Source organism: Syngnathus typhle, linkage group LG4 (genome assembly GCF_033458585.1).
Source record: "Syngnathus typhle isolate RoL2023-S1 ecotype Sweden linkage group LG4, RoL_Styp_1.0, whole genome shotgun sequence".
Classification (NCBI taxonomy): Eukaryota; Metazoa; Chordata; class Actinopteri; order Syngnathiformes; family Syngnathidae; genus Syngnathus; species Syngnathus typhle.
In genome coordinates this window covers 21,786,940-21,810,990 of record NC_083741.1, presented here as the reverse complement: position 1 = coordinate 21,810,990, position 24,051 = coordinate 21,786,940, and the positions used below count along the sequence as shown (strand labels likewise).

General features: G+C 41.3%; 1 protein-coding gene across 1 annotated transcript; it reads left to right on the top strand.

Annotated features, from left to right (window-relative positions):
- The first annotated feature begins 1,669 nt into the window (after positions 1–1,669).
- On the top strand, positions 1,670–14,208 carry slc6a5 (solute carrier family 6 member 5). The gene is made up of 15 exons (XM_061275820.1): positions 1,670–2,178; positions 2,789–2,939; positions 3,451–3,582; positions 3,687–3,860; positions 4,910–5,060; positions 5,574–5,706; positions 5,854–5,988; positions 6,067–6,170; positions 6,310–6,434; positions 6,518–6,630; positions 7,726–7,857; positions 7,945–8,044; positions 9,435–9,535; positions 10,373–10,540; positions 11,158–14,208. The coding sequence occupies exons 1-15, from the start codon at positions 1,762–1,764 to the stop codon at positions 11,308–11,310; spliced, it is 2,289 nt and encodes a 762-aa protein (XP_061131804.1). The 5' UTR covers positions 1,670–1,761; the 3' UTR covers positions 11,311–14,208.
- Positions 14,209–24,051: the final 9,843 nt, after the last annotated feature.

Below are 24,051 nucleotides of genomic sequence, written 5' to 3'. Positions count from 1 at the left end.
CATCTTTTAAAATAGGCCTTCGTGATCTTGTGTGTTACCCATTGATTAAAAATAACTGATTAAAAGCGCGACAGTGTCTAAATGTATCGACATTAGTCAAAACAAACGGCCCGTTTTTTATTTTCCCCGTCGTTAGTTGGCAACAATACCGCTTCATGCGGTCGCTAGGCAACGCTGCACGGGAGTATTTTAGCTGAGGCGCAAAAAATGTAACCAATAAGCACATGCTGCTACAGGAAAGGCTTTACGAAATGTTTTCCACGTGTGCAACTATTGTTAAAAAGAATCCGAAGATGTGAAAATAGTCAAGTATTTTCCTTGTTTAAACAAAAGCTTAGAGACTAAATGCGCAATGCAGCATTCAGGGATCTAACATAGTACTTTTCTTCGTCACAGCCTCACGCGCAGGCTCCACTTTTTTCACAAGATTGATTTAGGATGCCCCCCCCCCCTTTTTTTGTGCAAGACTTGTGCGATCGAGACCCCCCAAAGTTGATTAACATACAAAAAGGGGGGCTGTAGTGTGTGTCCAAAAACCAGTGAGAGTGTTTTGATACACTATTTGCTGTCCCAATCAGTGTGCGCACCACAAACGTTTTTTTTTTTACCACGTGCTGTGGGCGTGGGTGCGCGTTCACGTGTGCGCGCAAAAGTATACTTGAGCAAATCTGTAAGTGACACGTGTTAAGTGGAGTGCGCAAGTGTTACAACGCGCGCGCCCGGCGTCCAGGTATTGTAACTGCGTGCGTAACAAACGCGTTAAATACACGCGTGTACGCGAACATCCTGTCCGTACGCCGTGGCGTGTCCCTTCCAAAAAAAAAAAACCCCAAAAAACTCCCAATCCACAGGGCCAAATGATTGATCAAAGTGCTATTATCACGAAAATGTCCCGCCAAGGGCACCTTGCTCTGCACTGACGCACGGACCCCGAGTAAGAAAATCGGTGCACGCGCCGGTTTGGCGCGCACACGAGCAAGTCAGCTCGCTCACACCACTCGTCATTTCCACGGACAACACTTTGAGCCTCTTCGGAGAACTCCGCGGCATGGTAAGTATATTTCACATCCCATTTCCCCCTCCTTGCGTTTGGTTTCGCATTCTTTCGGAACACTTTGGACTTTGCTACCTTGGTGTTGGACTCTCTTGGCTGTGTTTTCCTAGCGCTGTCCGTGGTGCTGAAACGCAGCATACGGTCGGACTTCACTGCTCATTTCCACACTGATTCAAACTACTTTATAATTTTGTGATATTTTTAGAGCTTATTTGGTCGTAACACTTTTTGTCTATATCTTTACAGTGTTCATTTTTATTCCAGAACCCCCCCCCCCCCCCCCCCCCCATGGGCAACATTTCGGGTTTATAATTGCGCGCCTCGGGTCAAGCCGCAGTAATTCCGGCACGGGTCGTGCGAGATCGAAGCCGCATAGACCCGCAGCAGCTTGTGTATTGCCCATTAAAAATGTTGGACGCGTATGTGTGTGTGGTTGAATGACACGAGGGGGAAATGGGCCGTAAAATTAAAGAATCCTGCAGAACGACACAAGAGGGGGTATAGCGAAGCAACCCCCCTCCCACTAACACGCGCATCCCCACATGCACAGCCGGTCCAGACCGTGAGCTGTGAATAGAGAATGCGTCCCCAAATCGTCGCAGAGAGCCACTCTGTCCACCCCCTAGCAGAGATGCGCCGCACGGACCCGACATTCTTCCACTTTCTGCACTTGTGACACACTTTTGTCGTCTTCATTCCCCGCTTCCATGTTCCAGGACGAGCAGAGAAACATGGCCAAACAACCGGTGGGCCACATCCCCACGCAGCAGCCGGACGGAACTGCGGGATTAACAGGAAACAAACCCGAAATCAACCCGCCTCAGCCCGCCACTCCTCAGCACAACCACCCGGCGCCTAACCCATGCAACGAAAACCAAAGTTTTTGTCCCCTGGAAAATGTACCAACGGGAGCACCGGACGCCAATAAAGCATACGGGACGTTCACAAACAACCCACCAGTCGTCCCGGCGATGATGACGGCTAATTCGGCCTTTGGGAAGGAGCCGTCAGTTTTGCACGGGGAGCAGAACAACACCGCTTCCAATTGGACCCCTATGAGCCAGACCACCGTGGTGATGGGCGTAGATGGCAACATGTCAGTTCAAGCAGGCTCCCTGACGCGAGTAAGTCCGCGAAAAACAAGCGTTTGACTCGGATGAACATGTTTTGCTCTTCACGTGATGTAAACTCTTGTATTTTGTTTTAGCGGTTGGCAGACTTCAAAATATTTGCTTGCATTCCAGGCTGTTGTTGCAGAATTGCCCAAAACAGATTATTGTATTCTTCTGAGTGTATTATTGCGCATGTTGTGTGGTAAAGGATGTTCGGAGGTTGTGGAATTCTTTTTTTTCAAACACTGGACAAAAAATTCTGCAAAGCACGGGTTTTTTTTTTTTTTTTTTGTGACGTGTCACAAGGAATTGTTGATCTCGCGATAGTTAGATTTTTTCCAATGCGGGTGTATCATGAGATTTACTCTTTTGCGGATTAATTCTCCTCCCTCTCTCTTGCTACACTCAGCGAAACTTTTTTTTTTTATATTATTTGAGATTCACTGTGTTTTGATAGACGTTTGATATTTTTTTTTGGCCCAAATTGACAGTTTGTGTTTTAAACCCGCAGATATGTTCATTCGTTCAGAAAAAAAAAAATCTTCTGATCTTGGGCCTTGGGACGGTTTTTTTTTTCAATTAAAATAATTTGGAAAATGATCTCGTTGTTTTCTCCTCTCAGGCTGAATGCGATGATGATGAGGAAGGGGACGAGAACAAGGCCAGGGGAAACTGGTCCAATAAACTGGATTTTATTCTCTCCATGGTTGGCTATGCAGTGGGACTGGGAAACGTGTGGAGGTTTCCATATCTTGCTTTCCAGAACGGTGGAGGTAAGAAGGCTGGAGACTTTGACACTCTATGGAACAAATAGTAAAATAGCACCCCGCATGCTTCCCCCCACTCCCACTCAAAATGAAACCAAAGTTTATTCCAAACATCTCCGATAGGCCGATGCGCAAACGTTTGTAGAAGAAATATTAACATTAAAAAAGTGATCATAATACGCTTGGATTATACACGTTAAATATTATTTGGACATATTAATTTTGTGTAGCCACTTTTATTTAACCACCAATCAATGGCAGCAGTCTGCATTACATTTGCAGATTTTTTTTTAACTGTAGAAAATGTCCGACTCAAAATTGTAACTATTATTATTAATAGAAGTAACAGTACAGTGATATTTGCAATGTTATGTTATGTTGCAATGTTAGCCTATTGTTTTTTTGCAATTTTCTATACCCTGTACCTCTCTCTCTTTCTATTTTTTTTTTAATATTTGCCTTTTCTGTCGCCTGTTATTGCCATTCTCTGTAGCTCGTCTTTGTATGTCCCTTCCAGGTGCATTTTTGATCCCTTACCTGACAATGTTGGGGATCGCCGGCATCCCCATCTTTTTGCTGGAAGTGTCCCTGGGCCAGTTTGCCAGCCAGGGCCCCGTGTCGGTGTGGAAGTGCATCCCGGCACTACAAGGTACACTGGCCCTTGCAATCAACTGCACCAGCATTTACCATCCTCACCAGTCTCCACTTTCATTAAGAGTAATTGCTATATTTCGTCTCATTTATTTATTTTAGGTTGCGGGATTGCCATGTTGATAATATCTGTCTTGATAGCCATATACTATAATATTATTATGTGCTGGACACTGTACTACCTGTTCGCTTCGTTGAAGGGCTCACTGCCATGGGCTAACTGTAGGAATGCGTGGAACACGGTGGATTGTAAGGACAAAGACATGCTGCTATTAGGTAAGACACACACACACACATTCACACACATTCGCTGGTCGCTTACACGCACGCACGCACGTGCACGCGCAGTGCACAATGCGCAATGCGTCACGAATCTTAGTTGAGGTGTCCTGCAGAAAATGAATCCTGACTTGTGATCTATGCGCTGCTTTTCATTCAACACATCGATAAGCCTGTGCAGTACATTTCGAGTTTTAGAGTATTGACTAACCTCAATATGACCACATGTTATAGATGTGATATTGATATATTATTTTATACGTTACCATATGATATTAACATGTTTGTAACATCTATTAGCAGTTGGAGCGTTCCTAATGTGTTTTTTCTTTCATAAAGCATGTTTATTAAAGTGAAATAACGTTTTGGCTATGGTAAAATGCAAAAGCATGCGATTGAAAAGAGTACGCATCGAATTTGTATCGAAATTGAACGAATTTGCCGTGATATTTGCCTCTTGAGATTGTGTGAATTCAGCACAAAAACTGCTTACTTGACATATTTACTGTACTGACTGAGCTGCTGCAGTGCTGCAGTGTGCGCACTACTGACCCCTGCTGGCTGTTAGGAGAACTACTTGCTCTGGCACCCTTTCTAAAAAAACGTCGGAACTAAACATTGTTGCCTTTTTAATCAATGCCCTTTATGATGTTAATGTCTTTCTAAAAGACACATTTTCTGATATATATTTTTTCTAATTTTGAGAAATTTCTCTAACAAACAACATTTGCTATGTGACGTCACAACAAAAGTGTTGAGTGGAAAGATAAATACGGGGGCGTGTTGTTAGTGAAGCACTAATTAGTGCTGTCGAAAAGCGTGCTGAATCCTTTTTTTTTTATTATTTCATTTTTAACATTTTCACGCATTTTCTTTGTAGTGTGTTCAGTTGAATATGAAAAGGAGATTTTCAACTCATTGGGGTTGGTACTTTTGTGACCTTTTGCAGGTTTTTTCGAGCAATAAAAGTTGGGAAACACTAATCTGTCATCTACTTTTTTTTTTTTAATTATTATTATTAAACATGTGGTTTCTCCTTTGAACAGACTCGTGCATCTTGCGGGACAAAAACTTCACCACAATCAAGAACTCTTCCTTTTGTCTGTCTGCCAACACTGTTGGAAATTTGAGCAAGTTATTAAACATGGCCGTGGAAGGTGGAAAGACATATGTCAGCCCGAGTGAGGAGTACTTCAAGTGAGTGAAGCTTCTAGCTGGTGAGAAAAAAAATCGAATCGATGCAAATGTATGTTTTATGACATGCATCCCTTAAAGCTGCTGTTTTTTAGGCTCTCGTGTGAACATATCACATTTTCCTTCCTACTGGATGTCCAGATTTAAATTTTCTTGTATCCTTTATAAACACATAATTAAATTCTAGCAAAAAAAAACAGCACGTGAGCTGTCTTTCCTCAATGAGATTCAAAGATAATAATGCTGAGTTTTGGATTACACTCTTGACGAACGGACGCCTTATACGGTGTTCCTAATATTTTGCTTATTTGGCTACCAGATGGGAGCATTATCTTTCCAAAGGTAGACTTGGTAAAACATCCCTTTGTTTTTAACCATTGGTGTTCACCATTGGCATGTGATGTTTTTTTTTTTTTTATCATTGTTTTATATTTTTTAACAATTTAGCAACACATAGTGTACAGTATTGACAGTCGAGTGTTGTTGTTTGCTGGTGTTTGATGGCTCCTCGTGCAGGTACAACGTGCTGCACATCTCCAAAGGAATCGAATACCCGGGAGACATCCGCTGGCCTCTGGCAGGCTGTCTGTTTCTGGCCTGGATTATTGTCTACGCCTCTTTGGCCAAGGGAATCAAATCATCAGGGAAGGTAACTTTGCTAAAGATAGATAATACCATCAACTTGTAGTATACTGCCCTCTTGTGGACGAAAGTATACAACCTGCAATCTAATGCCGAGAGATTTTCTGGTCAATCCTACCGTCTTTATGATTTTGATCATGACTTCTTTTGAAAGGTGGTGTATTTCACAGCCACTTTTCCTTACGTGGTACTTGTGATCCTGCTAATCCGAGGCGTGACCCTCCCGGGGGCCTTCGACGGCATCCTCTACTTCATCACACCAAAGTGGGAGAAACTCATGGATGGAAAGGTGCGTGATGCCTTCTGGCTTGAAGTGTGGCTCAAAAGTTTCCTTCCTGCTTCTAATGTGGAGTCTCTCCTCTATCAGGTGTGGAAAGATGCAGCCACTCAGATCTTTTTCTCACTGTCTGCCGCTTGGGGAGGCCTGATCACGCTTTCCTCCTACAATAAATTCCACAATAACTGCTACAGGTAAACACACAAAAGGTAAAGGATGCTTCTGGCAACAGACTTGGAAAGTGTCACTTGTTTGGACAACGGAAGCCTTTATTTCAAAATATGGCCGTTCTTGACAAACAGCTAAATTGTCTTTCCTTTTGTTTACCTGCAGGGATACGGTAATAGTGACATGTACAAACAGTGCCACCAGCATATTTGCTGGCTTTGTCATCTTTTCTGTCATTGGTTTCATGGCACATGAGTTGGACGTGCCAATTGATAAAGTAGCAGATGAAGGTAGGAACGCAAGCTCGCATGTAGCATCTTGGCTTGCTACTGTTACACAACGGGGCCAAAAATTCATTTGTGTGTGACCCAAGGTCCAGGTATAGCGTTCGTGGTGTACCCAGAAGCTCTGACCAGACTTCCCCTGTCTCCATTCTGGGCCATCATCTTCTTTCTCATGCTCCTGACTCTCGGCCTGGATACTATGGTAACCGTTACCTCCTCTGGATTTCTATGCTCGGGTGTGCTTATAAGATAGACGAGGTGAGAAGATTTCTCCAAGCATGCACTGTTTGATTCTTTTGGGTTCAGTGACCCAATGAAGTCTGCAACTGAGCGTGTCCCGAGACAGTTGGCTAACGCCAGAGAATCTTAACAAAGGCAGACGAGTCCCAACTCCATTGCGGTCATTTTCTGTCTGCTTTAAACTCTTTACCAGCTTAAAAGTGATTACTGCCGCACACATTGACCCAATTAACATAATTGTCCATTAATGCTGCCCATTGGGACAGATTCTGGATGAAGTGCTGTGGAAATAGCAGAAGGAGGTCTGTGTGAATGGCGAAAACGAAATTGGCCTTAAGTGTTATTAGGAAAACAAAGAACTGAAGGGAGGAAAACAGAGTTCCAAGACATTTAATATAATAAAAAAATATTGTGATTGATCGGTGGTTGTTTGCAGCGATGTAGAGCTCATCTGCATTTTACTGTCAAATTATGAAAAGCAATAATTTTTCCCATCTTGGCACACTTCAGTTGTGCTAATGAATAAATGCCTATGTCTAAGCAATACAAGATTTTTTCTTGGAACAAAAATTAATTATATCACAAGATTGTATTTACCATAATTTTCGGACTATAAGTCGCGTTTTTTTTCATAGTTTGGGTGGGGGAACGACTTAGATACATATATATGTTTTTTTTTCACTTTTTTGGGCATTTTATGGCTGGTGCGATTTATACTCCGGTGCGATTTATAGTCCGAAAATTACGGTAACAACTTTTTCCATGATCACGTTCAATCAAGGGCAAACAATTCCTGATGCAACATGGCCGCAAGTTGAGCAAAGTAGTAAAGAGGACACAGGAGCACACAAACCAACAGGAAGGTTAAAAGATGTTCCTTTCATTAGGCGGCTGAGAGAGCATTTGGACTCAAATCGACTTTCGGTGTTGGCAGGAAATTAGTTTTGCGAGCTCAGGCTAGAGGAGGTGGAAAGATTGATGCCACTTTTTTTTTGGGTCGTGTTTGTCTATTCATCTTCCTTCCGTCCTTCTCCCCCTCTGCTCTTTCCGTTCTCAGTTCGCAACCATTGAGACCATCGTGACCTCCGTTTCGGACGAGTTCCCCAAGTACTTGAGGAAGCACAAACCGATCTTCACCCTGGTTTGCTGCCTCGCCTTTTTCATCTTGGGATTTCCCATGATCACTGAGGTATCACATGGTTCAAATCCGAAAGGCCTTTTTGCTGAAAGTGGTTATGGCTATGAGTTTTAATAATATTTTGTGTGTGTGTGACAGAATGGCATGTACATGCTGCAGTTGGTGGACACGTATGCAGCCTCCTACTCCTTGGTTATTATCGCCATCTTTGAGCTTGTGGGGATTTCCTATCTCTATGGTGAGTACAGCAGGTCTCGGTCTGAAGCCTTTTCCGCCGAAGCTTTTACTTTTCCTCACATTTGTGTCAGCCTTTTTAGAAGGTTGAATAAAACTGGCTAAAGTTGACATTGTGTGCACTGCAGTACCAGATTTGACCTCTTTGGGGCACTGTTACTCATCTTGATACACAAAGTACCGTAATTTTCGGACTATAAGTTGCGTTTTTTTTCATAGTTTGGGTGGGGGGGCGACTTATACTCAGGAGCGACTTACATACATATATATGTTTTTTTTTCACTTTTTTGGGCATTTTATTGCTGGTGAGACTTATACTCCGGTGCGACTTATAGTCCGAAAATTACGATAGTGAAAACAGATCTTGTGGGGATCACATTTTGTTTTGCTGCAAATGACTTTGGAGTCTGTTTTCTATTGATTGCAATGCTTGTGCCTGTGGAGAAGCGATCCCCACGCAGATTGTCAGATCGCAAAAGAGGATATAAAAATAATAAACACAGACTGGTTTTAACATTAAACTAATTAGAAATTTCCAGACAAAATATTGCCCAAGTATTTTCTTCTTGCTCATTTTGTGTGCTGTACTAGAAATGGATGCGTGTCGTAGGACCAAGACTAAACTGCGAGTAGAAGCATAGTGGCACACGTCAATCAAAATGGCGGAAGAAAAACTACTACTCGTGGGCTTTTCTGTTAACCAGATTGAGGTTACAAACTCAGTTACACTGTGGTTTAAGATATAGTCACAGAGTTTGGGACTTGGCTCAACTCTGTGTTGACTATCCACAGGGATTTGAGATGATAAATATCAAACAGGGTTAACATTGTTGCCCTGTTTTGCAGCAGATCTATGCGGGAAATCACTGTAGCACCAAATCAGGGCTGACAATGACGAAGGAGCCGCAGTCGGGTTGGCTGCTCGCCATGCATCGATTTACACTCATTGATTTCTGTCTTTATTCTTAACACCCGCGTTCGGTCTCTCTCTCATTTCAAGTTATTGATCATGTCCTAACTAAGGTTCTTGTTAAATCAAGTAAAATGAAATGGTTCGTCAAACTCCGCTTTAGTGACTGAAGGGTCTTTGTGGAGTGTTGTACTAGTCTTGGCCACTAGGTGTCACTGTTGTAAAAGCCAAGCAACGCGTGTAGATGAAATTGTTCCCCGCCAGCTTCTGTTTGGCTGCACGCCGTCACACCCACTGCCTCTTGATGCCACTCAATGTCATTTATCAGACAGGAATGAGGAATGAAGCCACCTGCTTCCTCCTCCTTCTTCAGGAATTGGAATTTAGGATCTCCTTTAAGAGACTTTTTAAACCCCGGTTTGGTGACTTTATGCAATATCTACTCTTATTTCATTTACCCTCCACCCCCTCATTCCTTCTGCAGGGCTTCAAAGGTTTTGCGAGGATATTGAAATGATGATTGGTTTTCAGCCCAATCGCTTCTGGAGACTATGCTGGGCCTTTGTGACACCAACCATTCTGACGGTGAAACACACACACGCGCACACACACACACACGCCGAGTTTAAAAGTGGCCATTTTATTGCCTTTCAAATTCCAATTTCCCTGTAACGCTAGAATGCAAAACGACTTCTTTTACGATTGTCATCATGTCACAAAGTCTGAATTGTTTTTCCAAAAAGTTTTTAAAGTAGCCTGACAACATTGTTTAAAATGGCCTCACAATTATTTCCAAATGCAAGTTGTCCAGCGCTTACATCTAAGCCCGAGTACTGAAAACAAATTATCTTTATCTGTTTATCTATCAATATTTTCCACTTTGTCTTTTCACGGTCACAAATGTGTATTAATTGTTTATTTGAGCTCCATTTCACTTTCTGATTTGCCCATTGATTATTATGCTATGGTTATTATGCACCTTTGGGAAACGCTCGGACGCACATATGCTTTTTTCCTCCTCTTAAAAAAAAAGTCATTTTGAAAAATAACAATAATGTGTGCGATGGCATACTATCCGGCAGTGTGTCCAATCCGCAGAGCTTGCCTTCCTTTCAATATTGGCCACGAGACAGAATATATATTAGTCATTGTGCTGAAAATGGCCGCGGCACAGAAGCAGGGCTGACGATGACAAATGGAGCCACAGTCGGGCGGCTGGTGGTCTCACGAGAAGTCCAGTTCTCTTGGGGAGCTCATCGATTGGCCTTCATTTATTTCTCTCTTTGTTCCCTTTTCTCCCATTTCCACGACTTCCTCAATTCCAGCGCTGTTTATACTTATTTTATTCTTTACGGCACATTTTTCTTTAGCTATATTGAGCCGAATGACATGGTCACTCTGTCAATACGTTGATCCACGCAGGGCATCTTGATTCTGAGTCTTTCTCAGTGGAGCGTTATGACATACGAGGACTACACCTACCCCACCTGGTCTATGGTGATGGGCTGGCTAATGGTTATCTGTTCCGTCATCTGGATCCCCATCATGTTTGTCATCAAGATGTACCTCGCTCCCGGCACCTTAATTGAGGTAATCATTTAGTCAGGCGCTGTTGGCAAATCAGCAATCATCAGCAGAGGAAAACACACCGGCAGCTGAGTATTCACTTTTTTTCTTTTGTTTGTTTAAAGGGCACATTTAATTACTGTTGAATATTTAATTCCGTGTTCTCTCACAATCTCTCTTTCCACAGTCGCTACAAAACTGTTCTCAACCTTACAAGAAGTGTTTTTAAATACACATTTTCAACAACATGTCACAACATAGACCTTTTCCCAGGTGACCCCAAGAGCATTTCTTTTGGGTTCTTTTTTAGTCCAAGACCATTATAGAGCTGCAGCAAGATTTTAAAATGGATTCTTTGACTTGCATTTGAGGTCAGGTGTGGAGTGGTCCAATTTCCTGGCAGCCTGCTGCAGCCGGCTGAGTTATTTTTTATTTGGACCTGTTAAAAACATCCCAGTAGTTTCCTGGAAAGACAAGCACAAACATGGTTTTTGTCTTGTTGAGACACAAAGGCAGATTTCGTGGTAGCTTTTGAAAGGCTGCTAGAAATCTCTCCCCCCCCTGGAGAGTATAATTGGGATGAAAATTCACACAAGCCAGGACGAGCAATAACGCAGCGACCTCTGTCTGTCCCGCTGCAGCGTCTCAAGCTGGTTTGCTCCCCTCAACCCGACTGGGGTCCTTTCCTGATGAAGCATCGTGGGGAACGCTACAAGAACATGATGGACCCGCTGGGGACCAACTCTCTCGGCCTCAAGCTGCCCCCTACGGACTTCCAGCTCAGTTCTTTCTAGTAACAGCAGCCCCCGAAGAGCTCTAACCTTGGGCGGGGGTGTGTGTCAGAAGCAGCCCCCCCCTTCACTCCCCCCACTATAGTGTTTCACCGCCCTCTCCCATTGTCTTCCTCATGTTCCTCCTCCTCTCCCCTACTCACTCTTCTCTCAGGGAGGAGGGCCTCCCAGGTGGAATCATCTCCACCACCACCACTGCTGCTGCTTTGTGCTCAGCCGAAAGTCTATCATTGCCTCCCACTCATGATGACTGGCAATTTCACCGCAACCTTCCAAAGTGGGAGACTTTGTGACCTATCGTCATGAATGGCCAGAGCTGCAATCTGCAATACTTTCGCTGCTCCCAATGGAGTCATGTGTCTATGTGGCCATATATATATGTGTGTGTGTGTACTTACAACCATATCTATGTGCAAAAAAAAAAAAAGTCTCAGCACAAGCAGAGACAGGAAAACTCGTGACAGATGGTGAGAAAATGTGTTCCTTTGAATATAGTGGCAGTACAATGATCATGGCTGCTCCTCAGTATTTACAAAAGCAACAGTACATTGTCCTTTAGTTGGACTTTCTACTTCCTTGTACTGTTTGGCATCATAGAAAGTGGAGAATAGAAAATCAGGAATTTGTGCCTCCTTGGTCCGTGTTAAGCCGTCAATGCATTTCATTTGATACACTTTGGCCTCGGATGACTCCGCTGTCTTATAGATGCTTGCTTGGGGTGATATTTGTCCGTGACCCCCCAGGGACTCTTTGTGAGGGTCTCTCCCCTCCCCCCCCCCCCCCCCAACTACACCATACTGTATTTATCTTAACCCTGTATATGTAAATCATGTCAATCTGCCCTTTAGTTCACGATGAAGAAGCCATTTAACCTTTTCGAAGCGCTAAAACTCAGCCTGATAGTCACTCCGTGCATCTATTTAGTGTATTCATCGCAGTAGCCTCTTGTATGTGTTGTGTATTTATTAGCCATTTGTGAAAACATCACAGTGTGCGTTTCAATAGGCTCACCCACAAAAATAAGGAGATCTACAGATTTACATACGTATTTAAAAATGTGCATATACCTGACTATAAATCTGTAGCTTTGGGCGGAGGAGAGAGAGGAGGACAGATCGAATGCGTGCGTGTTGTTTTTGTATCGTGTCGGTTTTGTGTATACGTGTGTGTGGTCACGCCCCACAACGCTTGGCGCAGATGTTTGATGTGGCAAGGCGAGAAAACAGAAATAGGCTTCTTTCTCACTTCTTGGACGTGTTTATACGAGATAGCTCCGGAGACCTCTTTGCCATTTCGGAAGAATGCTTCTTGCTTCTCTGTATGTCCGCTTGAAAACAGGGTTTCAGGTATCCACAATTCCGTCAAATGAATGATGTGGAAAACTGTATTGTTATGCTCTGCGGAAAAACACTCTCACGGGAGTGCTTTCTGAATAGTTCCACAGAGATAAAGCAAAGAAACACTATTCAAATGTAAAACTCCGGCCTGATTGCCAAACGTGTTTTGGCTACTGGCAAGTGCAGTAAATTATAAGCTATAATGTCTTGATGTAAATGTACCATATAATATACAATGTAGCTCGCTTTGTAGTCTCTTTAAAAGCAACATGATGGTTCCAAATGGTGGGCTGCGAACCACCCCGTGGGGCTCCAGCATTTGAGAGGCGGCACGTTTAATTGCGTTGAGTTCTCGGATGGTTTCCGCAATAACAGTTGCTCAGAGATGGAAAAAAAAAAATTGGATTCTCAAAGCCATGCCTAACTTATATGAACTTAGAATACATTCTAGTGAGATTGTAAAAAATTGTTGCTTTTATTGAGCGCTTGTGTATTTCGCTTGAGTCCTCCCGTAACGTTCCTCAGTGGGCTCGATTGCCTTTTAGTTAGTTGAATTTATCAATCAGATGTTTGTAGGGCAGTAGGCGAGGAAAATATGTGCAGGTCTCCCACTCCCCTTTCCAAAATGCTCTAAACTAGAGTTTAAAAATGATGATGGGGATGTAAAAAAAAAAAAAAAGTGGTCTGCCCTGAACTGTATTATAATGGGTTATAGGGCAACAGTAATATCTCAACTTTTATTTTGAGGGGGAGGAAAAAAAGGCGCTAAATCCATATAGCTTCATGAAATAAGCTTGCATGTGCACTTTGTGTTGCTCAACTCAATGTCCATATATTGTGACGCACTCAATACGTGTATGTCAATGCATGATAAGTGAGCTTTCTGTTCACGTGAGACAGAACTTATCAGAGGATGAAGTAACAAAACGTATTCATTCATGACTTGAATAACTTTGCCTGCAAGTCAACCAAAGGGTAAAAAAAAAAAAAAAGGATTATGAGATTTGTGTGTAGAAGGTTTAGCTACTGCCATCCATGTTCCATGCAGTATATCTTGGTGTTTGCCAATACGTTACAAAACATCTTCAGGTAACCATTGGCCTTATAGATGTCTTGGACTAGTACAGTGTAATGTGATAACCACAGAAAAGCTCATTGTCTGTCTCATATGGTATTGTTATTATGTCTATGTGTCAGTTTGGCACGCTACTGTGTGACCTATGACGACATAGGATCAATTTCTAATTACTTGAGTAATGTCATACATTTTTGTGTGATCTCTTGTGAGGCACAGCTGCCTATGGATATAGATATGTGCCTCCAACATGACGTCATTTGATTTAGAAATAGAGTAGATATATATAGATATATATAAATATATATGTTTTAGAATTGGTGTAAGATATAAAAAGAATATAATATAAAATATATATATATGTGAAATGCATTTATTTTCCACTTGTCATCAATCTTTGAGGCCCTACCTCCAATTTTGTATTTATGTATAAAAATGCAATTGAATAATAGTATCTTTGCCAATAATATATATCGCTATTATAACATGAAATGTATACCTATGATCAATAAACGTTATTTTCTTTCTTGCCTATCTGCTTGTTTTGAACCATGCCAAGGGTAATAAAGACGAGCTGGTTTTCAAGCTGTCACGAGACGGCACATCTAAAGGCTTCGCGACTGCATGAAAACAAACACGTTCTGGAAAGTTATGATCAAAGATGAAACGATGCAATGTGCTTGATTGTTGCTCAATGCTCGCATTTTTATGTCAAACAACTTTACATCAAGTCTGTGCTGCTCTCATTGATAATCTGAACCAGAATTACTGGTAAATAATCTGAATTACCGTTTTTTTTCCATGTATAATGCGCAAAATTTAACTAATTTATTGTCCTAAAATCTGGGGTGCGGATTATACATGGGTACAATTTATTATTTATTTATTAAAATTATTATTATTATTTTCTTTTATCCGGATATCATACGGAGGCCGCCATTACAGATGCGCAGAACGGATGCGCATGACACGTCAGCTATATAAAGGGCGAGAGTTCAGTTCTCTGCCTAAATGCGTATTACAGGTAATATTTTATTTCACAACACTTTGCCTTGTTCCTTTCTTCTCTGCTGTTCACTTCAAACACGCTCCATACGAACACAATGCTCTCGTACCAGACAAGGCTTGCTCGATCACCTGCTCGTTTGCTGTCACAATGTACCCTACACAAATCCGAAACATTTCTTCGCTATCGAGTTTGCTAGCGCATGCGCAGTGATACTGACCGGCAGAATAACATCCGGTTGTTCCCAAAGATGATCTTTTTTCTGAAGAATTTTTACGTTTACGGACTTAAGTAGGAGTCAAAATTTGGGTGCCTATTATACATGGGTACAGGCTTTTTTCCAGCATCGACATGCCATTTTTAGGGTGTGTATTATACATGGGGGCGCGTTATACATGGAAAAAAACGGTAACCTATCTTATATTATTATCAAATTTTCTTGGGATAGGCCACACTTCATTTTCTGAGCCTTTGCAAGATGTAATACCGGTGTTCACCGAAAGGGGGCAGACATTGCTCACCAGCGTCTCTAACACTGCGGCTGGAATGGTGAATAAGAGTGTGTCATAGGTGCAACAAGTGATCTCAAAAGTGCAAAAGTACAACGGCGATTCCCAAATCGCCACCCCTGCCCGATCCCACCGCAGTTAAAGTTAATTTACATTGCATGAGGATTCAGCAAATGTGCGTCCATCCAACAACATAGACGTGCCTATGAGGACTTAATGAAACCAGGGGCTGTCATCATGGAGTCCTTGCAGAGTGACGTGCATCACACAGGTGAGTCAGCCTATTCATTTGTTCATTTGAAGTGTATGTGATTGCCTGTGTAGTTGAGCATTTGAGTCTTTATTAAAATTAGCATATTGATCACAAATTGGGCTTCTTCTTCCCACAGGAGTGCTGATTAAAAAAAAAAAAAAAAATGCCGCTTCCATCATTTAATTTGCCCATCCCCAGGTGTGTTAATAATAATAAGGGGAGACCTTTGACCGCTAGGGGTCAGCAATGATACAGGAAACTCAAATCCTTGACCTGTTCACTTGCAATAATTCTGCAGCCTATCAGTCTCAAATAATCTATTTTTTTTTTACCGCCAACTGGTGATGATAAAATGCTTTTTCTACATTAATTTCAATACTGGTGGTGTTTTCAGACTATCAGTCTCAACCCCCATATTATTAAAACTGCTCATTTTGCACTTGATGATTTTTTCCCCCTAGTTCTTCCAGCCTGCTCCTTTTAGAAAACATATTGTACATAGACAACCATCTGCAACTCCTGAAATATTCATCAAATTTCACAGTCTCAGCAAGACATCACAAGTTCTTGAAAATTGCGAGAACTAAAATAAAAGTGAAACAGTATGTTGATTAGGTTACACTGGTAAAGATCTTTTTTTTTTTTTCTCACAGCGAGCAAATACAGAATCAGATCACAATGCTCCATAGTGTCATTTGCAAGTGGTCAGATTCACACATTAGTCCTCTGTACTGATCCAGCTGCATGGGTTTCCGTGGTAACGGCACAGGTATCAGTTCCAATGCTGGTGATGAAGTCGGAGCTGTATAAGTATATAAATAAATTAGATTTGGCCATAGCTGTGAGAAAAAAAATGATTTGCAGCAATCTCAGCTGATCAGTTAGTATGACTGAGAAATGATGGTAATTGAGTTTTATTTGTTTGAAACATTTCAATAGTTTAGCCTTGGTCCTTGCAGTGACTCTCAATGGAGCACCATGAAAAAAAAAATGTTTTTCTAGTGTTACTTGTTTGGAAGGAAAGTAGTAGCGTGAATCCTGACTAATAAATAAGATATACACGATGAGGAAGAGGAAGGAAGTATTTTCCTAACGCAGTACTTTTATTGAGAAATTTTATTCCCCGAGGCAGCTTGCTCATGTGCTCCATGGCGGAAAACTCTTTGAAACCTGCTATAAGATAATATTGGCTTTGCTTCACTTGTAGGCTATTAAGTTAATCATCCAGAGCAAAACACTGCTTAATTTGTGAAAGGGAAATAAACACCACACCAACTACTGGATTCTGCTTCTTATCTAGCATGTCTAATAGATACCTTTTTGCGTCCATGACTTCATAAAGTGGTGTGAAATTATAAAATTTGTTACTAGTCAGTGCTATCTAGAGGAGTAAAAAAATACAACTGCTTCATGAAGCAAATTTGAAGCTTCATTACTATTTTAAGTTGGCCTCAAGCAGTTGTGGTTATAATTAATTGTTGTGACTGATTAACAGGTGCCCACCCAATTCCTGAATAATGTGAAAGGAAATAGTTAGGACCTATTCTATTTGATAATTCCAACTCACTTGAAAATAGCATTTTTCCAAATTCCGTTTTATTAAAGAGCTTTGTGTCCGTACAATTGTACACACACGGAGGTTCTACGTGCATAAATAAATGAATAGCACAGCTTGTCGTTTTTTCTTTTTTAGCGGGTAAATAGTTGCAGATTACATTAATGAGGACTCATTGCAGTTAATCGGCTGTCGACACATCTCAATGGCCGCTTTATCACTTGGCTTTATGTTGGGAGCATAGCGAAAGCCCTCTTTTGTCACATTGTGTGCCAGGACCGAGAGCGATAACATCCAATTTCCAATTCCCCATTGCCCGGGGCCTCACTGAGGTGTGTGTCCCGGTTCAAAGAATTAGTGGCTGTTTATTGTGGTCTGGCAATGAGCAGGAACAACAGAGCTGGAGTAATCAATGACCTTGCCTTTGAGGAGGAAATGTGTGAGCCAGGGCATTTATCCGACGGCTTGTTCGATCAAGTTGATTTACACGTAGAGAACTAATGAGGGCTGTTGAATTTTGAACCGAAACTCTCCTATAAACAAAAGTCAAGGTCTTGCTTATTGTCTTTATCCTTCTCATACACCTTTTCAATATCATCCGTCTTGGTTCTTATCTCTGAATGGGAAAAATAATGACCTCTCTGTTATGTTTGGCAGGTTTTAGATTTTGAGTTTGCATATTTCAAACCTGTTGAGAAGATTTCTCTCACTCGTCACCATTTTAGCGGAATCAAATCAACCGTATGTCCGCGTCAGCACAAAAGCGCACGAGTGAATCGAAGGCAACATCTGCCTGCCGAGTTACGGCGCTTTGGTTTGTCCCGAGTCCAGATGGGCCATCACGCTTTCATGCTTTCACACAGCAAACACTTACAGTAACTAATGACTTTAGGTTCGGAGCCAATGACAGGAATTCTTTTCACGAGGACAAACTGAAGCGCTGATGAGCGAACATCTGCAGTGCCAGTGCATTGTCCAGCCTCCTCGACTGTAATTTGAAAACATAAATCACCTTGACAGCCGTATCAAAGCATAAGCGTGGCTTTCTGGTCTGAAAAGTATCGTCCATATGGACACTTTGTTTGAGGCAATCCAAAAGTGGACCTCGAAAGAAACCAGCTTCCGCAATTTTAGCTGCTATTAACAGTGGAAGTTTTATTCTTTTTTTCACTGGAGAAGCGAGTAGAAAAATCTTTTCAGAAACTCCCTTCAGGGTTAAAAAAAAAATCAGTTCACTATAGTAATTCTTGCGGTAGAATTTCAGCACCACTTGTTCTTGAGGAGCTGGTTGTTGTCGCCTTGCAGGTGTATTTTCAGTTAACAAAGTTGTGGAGGACAAGCCCCGGAGTAGCTGCTCAGTCTGGAGAAAGTCAGAAAAGCATATCCAGGACTGCCGCACGTCCCCCAGGCTATGCTGAGCATCTGATACTCTTGCATGATTCTAATTAAACAAGCTCCAAAGCTGGAAGACAGGAAGCAATTTCATCAATGTCATATTGAGTCAATTATTACATTTTACAAAACCTTGTGGTGGTAGTGAGAGGGGGCAAAGAGCTTCTTCATTTTTAGAAAGGGAAAGCACCAATCAAACATTGATTTCCATGTGCCTCCATCTTGAATAGCATCCAAAGTCTTCCGTCCTGTCAAATAAAAACCAACGGCCAAAATTAATGTTTGCGATTGAAAACTGAAATGGTGAAGAACATATTTTTACACTATGAGCTCAATTTTACGCAAGTGCTCAGGCGTAAAAACTAGCGTGTGTTGATTTTTCGTGCTGGTGCTAGCTAGCTAGCATATTTGGAACGCGTGATTTGGGGGCCCACTTCACATCATCCAAAAATAAAGATCTTGCAGTTCCTTATGAACGTACTTTCGGCGTTCATCTCCTGCACGGAATTCCCATTTTGCGTCAAATGAAACATGAATAATGCAAAACATCATCAGTGCGAAACAATGATTGCTAGTTTTATGGATTTTTAAAGCACCTCCACCTTGAACCCACTGAGGTGATATCTTAATGGTGTTGAGCCCCACAGCAGTGAACACAAATGTCAGCTAGATTAACAGCGTTATTGGCGTGGTGTGGGTGCAGCTTTCCAAAGCCAAGGGCCAAGCTGAGAGCTGAGATGCATCGCTAAGGAAGATAATTCACAGACATCACGTGACCAAAACACAGCACCGGTGTGGAGGAATCTCCCATTTTCTCCTCCGAGCACAAATTCTCCACACGCTGATGCACACCGGCTAGCATGCACAGCCATACATAAATTATCACATGCCAGACCTCAGAGAGGCAAGCTACAAACAGTTGTGAGCACACATCACTTCACCCACATCTACATATTTAGTCTGGAGAAATACTGTATTATCACAAGATTTGTTTGAAGGCAAGTAAAATGAGTAGAAAAGGGAAATTAATATATTATTGTAATATGACTTGAGTTGGCAAACATTGCGTAGTGCTGATAATAGTTTAATAAAGGACAAATTAATTGAATAATTAAATTGAAAAAAAAACTTAAATGAATTAAATTGGAAAAATAAATTGAGAAATTAATTGAAGTAAAATGAAAAAATAAATTCACAAATTGTGCATATTTAGCAGCGTGAAGTTCCATTTAAATTCCTATATTATTTTATATCGGGGAAATTGATCTATAGCTCTACCTCTCAAAGGCTCATCTTCTCCTACAGTTAATTTTACGTATTTAATATAGTGCTTGTGCTCTTCGGAGCTATGCTGGGACCAGTGGGGGCAATGTTCTGTTTGACAATCTGATATCTGAGAACACGATGTAACGACTGCAGTTGGGCAATCGCAATGAAAGCATGATTTTCACGGACGGACAGAAACAACCTCACAAACTTACGACATACAAGTAAATGTCACAATTACTCGTGAATGGACCCAAAGTAGCATTTTAATCAGCCCGAGAGTTATGGAATGTCCTCTTTTGATGAATTAGCTCTGACACGGGCTTCATATTTTTATTAATTAAACATGCCTCTGTAATAATTTCATACTGATCGAGCACCATTCTACCATAGACTTTAGGCACACAGGATATGCTTTTGCCACATAACTTAATTAGAAAATGATAAATGCCCCAATTCCCTGTCTAAAGTATTTCGAAAGGTCAGGCCACCTCTGGCTTAATTCTTTGAATTTATAGTGCACTTGTTAAAGTGTTGACACGCTTTGTTTCCATCTGTTATCTACTATGTGTGGGCCTTAAAGTATTTCATCATTACTTTTATGTTGTAATATTAGACCTGCTGCTTTTAAAATAATTGTTATTTCAAGAATATCAATGTGAAAAGTGTTTTCTAAAGTTGCTCGAGTGGTCTGGAATAATGACATGATGTCAGGAGCCCGGTTCTGTGCCCATTTATTTAAATGCCATGTAGCGGTAGTTGCTTATCTTTATGGCTCGAGAACCATATGGTTCCAGACGAGACAGCTCGAGGAAAAAAAACAAACAATCCATCTGCTCTAAGTGTGAATAGATGAGAAATTGAGATACTGGTTAAGTAAAACAGATAGAAGTGAATATTGTATTGGTTTGGCAAATATTTTTGTAAAGTGTTAAGATCAAGTTAGTTCTTGCTGGTTATTCATGACCTCAGAATCATTTCCATTGTCCTGCTCTTCATCTGCCGCCATTAAGTTAGCCGCCTCATGTCGCAGGGGATCTGGACAGTTTCATGGAAGTTAAAAACATAAAAGATTTGCCCGCATAGTCACCAGGTAGTCAAGTCAAGCTGAGTCAAGTCAAGTCACCCTGATCTTAAACTCCCAGGAGGGAGGTAAACAAATGAGCTTTTTTTTTTAAATCATAAAGTAGCTTCAAAAGCCTTCACAAGCCCAGCATTCAGGGAGATCAATTACATTTATTGGTCTAAATCTCCCATCCGGGCAGGGGGAGGTGAGGGGAAAAATCCTTGAAAACCCATTTGGGAAAAAGAAAGCAACCTCGAGAAGGGATTACAGCTAGATGGATCCCTTTCCAACATGAAGGACTGCAGGCAGAGGCCTCTGGTTAAGTGGTTATCCTAAGGTCCATTCCGGTCCATCACTGGCGAAGCCTTCACAGCAACAGCCTCACTTCAGACGAGAGGAGAGAAGCAGCAATAAGACCGCCGCTCACAATCTAATTGCCAGAATAGTTGAAGACTTGGTCTGGTTGAACCAACTACAAGGGTGTAGGAATTAAGATGAGATTCCTAGCAGCTCAAATTTTTATCAGCCATGCTTCCAATTTACTGCTTATTCATTACTTCCAAAGGCATGAAGCTAGCGCTAGCATAACAATGAATGCTAATATCGTAGTTAGGTCTCCAATCGGAAGCATATCGTACTCACTCATCGCTATATGAGTGATACGCTCGAAACCAGCAAAATGCAAAGCCTTTCATTCCAATTCACGTTTCAAGGCAATCGTGTAGTACATTATGATTGACGGCGGTATCAAAGCAGTGTTAAGGTCAGGTAGTAATAACATTCATGGAATGTTATATAGCAAAAGATCATTCAGAAGTTTTTTTCGAGAGTCGTTTTGGTAGAGTGATTCATCCTGAATCTGGACTGAAATCAACCAAATTGATTGCTAGACGTAATCATTAATCTGCGTAGAATCCAACAGACGATTGCTAATGACTTGTAATGGCATTTACGAAACACAAAATGTGTGCTTTCCCGCACAGTAGCTTTAAGAGAGCAACTCTAGCCCATCCATCACTGTACGAAATTGTGGGCATTGACATTTTATAGCCAATGAAGGGTGTAAATTTGCCTGCTACTGCCTGTGGTTCATTTGTTGTTTTTTCCCCGGGATCCTGCAGAGGAGTTGCGAAACCACAGCTTTGTTTGAACGTCAGTACCTGAGACAAAAGACGACTGCTGTGCCAGCTAAGCTCGGTATGGTTTACGCTTGTGATTATAATGGGTTGGCCATCGTTAAGTTTGGTTTTGGACCGCTGTTTGGAAGCCATTCAGTTGGAAATGAATCTTGTGATTTCATTCTTCTTTTGCTATATGTGCCATGTCCTCTCATACCTTTACATTTATAGGTGTGTAATTTACTGGTTGTGTTGGTGCAGTATTTTTGGACCTGGTTGAATATTTTTGACACCAATATCCAAACTAATACATGTGATTTTTTTCAGAAAAAGCCAAAGGTCAATGATATCAAATTGGAAGTGTACCATGGGTGTCCCGCAAGGTTCCATTGCAGAACCACTTAGTTTTTCTCTTGACATCAATGTCCTTTCTAAGAAATATATGAAAATAACCAACAGTTTGCTATTATCAGTAAATATCTTAAGCATTTGATGTGCTGTTCATTGCAAAAAGCTTTTCCCAAAAGCATTTCATGGAAATGTGTTCCGTTGTGTAATACATTCAGCTGCATGTGATGAATTATTTTCATCAGTCGCCAGGAACACTCAGCCTGTTAAAGCCCTTCTCAATCAGTTTATTGTGATTAGCGGTGTATTCTTCTGCATTTGTTGATTGCGGCAAACCGCGGCTATCCTGTTTAATGATCCCCACACTAAAAAATAGACAGAATCAACAACAAGCGGGAGAAATCACAAAATTATAGAATCACTACAATAACAATCGGTTGGAGGTAGGTGGACTGGTCAAAGAATGGAGGATTAGAATCGTCATGGGCATTGTGCTAGTGGCCTTTTTGTGTTGTCACAATTGTTTGGATAGACGTTGTTTGCGTTACTGTAGGAAGTTGTGGAGGCGGACTTGTCAAACAAAGGCTCAGTGGAATTACCTGCCAGAACTCATTCATGCCCGGGTACGGTTGTGCGGATTCAGCTGGAGTTCTTATGTTTTGGGTTCATTACTACTTCTAAGCTTGAAGAGATATGCTGAAATTCCGACAAGTGATTGTGTGAAGATTCTTGTTTCCAGAGAGATTGTGGAGCTCTCACAATCAACATTTTTAGATTTTTGATGACTTCTACATTATGATGGACTTGGACAATAAGCTATTTGCAAAAGTTTCCGTCGACCGTATCTACTCTACACCAAAACTAACTTCTTCTAATTGTCGAAGTAGACATTCAATTTTGTGGGGGATTAAATTATCATCTTAAAATAAAATGTTTGGGCTTTCTCCATTAAGTATAATTTTTTTTTATTTGATTCGTAAATTAGCATAATGTTGCCAATGACTTTGCAATGACACCCAGAAGCAAATCTGCTACCTCATTTTAGAAGTGAAAATCAGTTTATATTGTGTTCCAGTGTTAGTTTACAAGCCCATTTTCTTGTACTTTAATACACAATCGTAGTTATCCCGGCAAACAAATGATTACTTGTATGCACGTTAAAATCGGTTGTTATCCCCGAGAATGGTCATTTGCATGATTGCCAACAGGAACCACAACACACATTGTGCTGTTTTGTTTATTTTTTGCTTCATGAGAGTACTCAACGCCTCATCTAACTGCACGATGAAAGATAATTGTAATAACAAGTCCTTTATTTTTGTGCTCTCTGAAAAGTGCAATTAAAACCTGACAAACGATTATTATTTGGAAATAGTCTCTTTTGTGCTAGTGACTGCAAAAATGTGCAGTTATGAGTTGGCCTGGTTGTATGTATGGTATTTTGTGCAGCAGTGCGTTTGTGTTAAGACAATCATAGTGTATTGTGTTCTTCCATTTGCTGTGGGACCAGAACTCCCACTCAGGCGGCCATTGTGCGGTCCCAGCCTTGCAGTCCTGAATGGGAAGTACCATCAGGTCTGCGCGCAGAACACCTGACATGACTCCATTGACAGATAAGCCTTCCAAACTCTGATCATCGACAACGCTACACAATTGAAATGTATAATCTGATTGGAGGCTTGTACTGGGACATTTCCACTGAGATTCGATTGAAGGTCCAACCTGACGTAATGAGATCTTTACTTGTTCGCAAGTGCTTCTTCTAATGGCTAAATTAAAAGCATTGTATTTTTTAAAACCGTACTTATTTAAAAAAAAG

Excerpts from the sequence above, each read along its gene's own strand:
- slc6a5 (XM_061275820.1), top strand. The coding sequence starts at position 1,762 with ATGTTCCAGGACGAGCAGAGAAACATGGCCAAACAACCGGTGGGCCAC. Across the intron at positions 5,989-6,066 it reads AGAAACTCATGGATGGAAAG|GTGTGGAAAGATGCAGCCAC; the intron begins GTGCGTGATGCC and ends CTCCTCTATCAG. Across the intron at positions 10,541-11,157 it reads CTCCCGGCACCTTAATTGAG|CGTCTCAAGCTGGTTTGCTC; the intron begins GTAATCATTTAG and ends GTCCCGCTGCAG.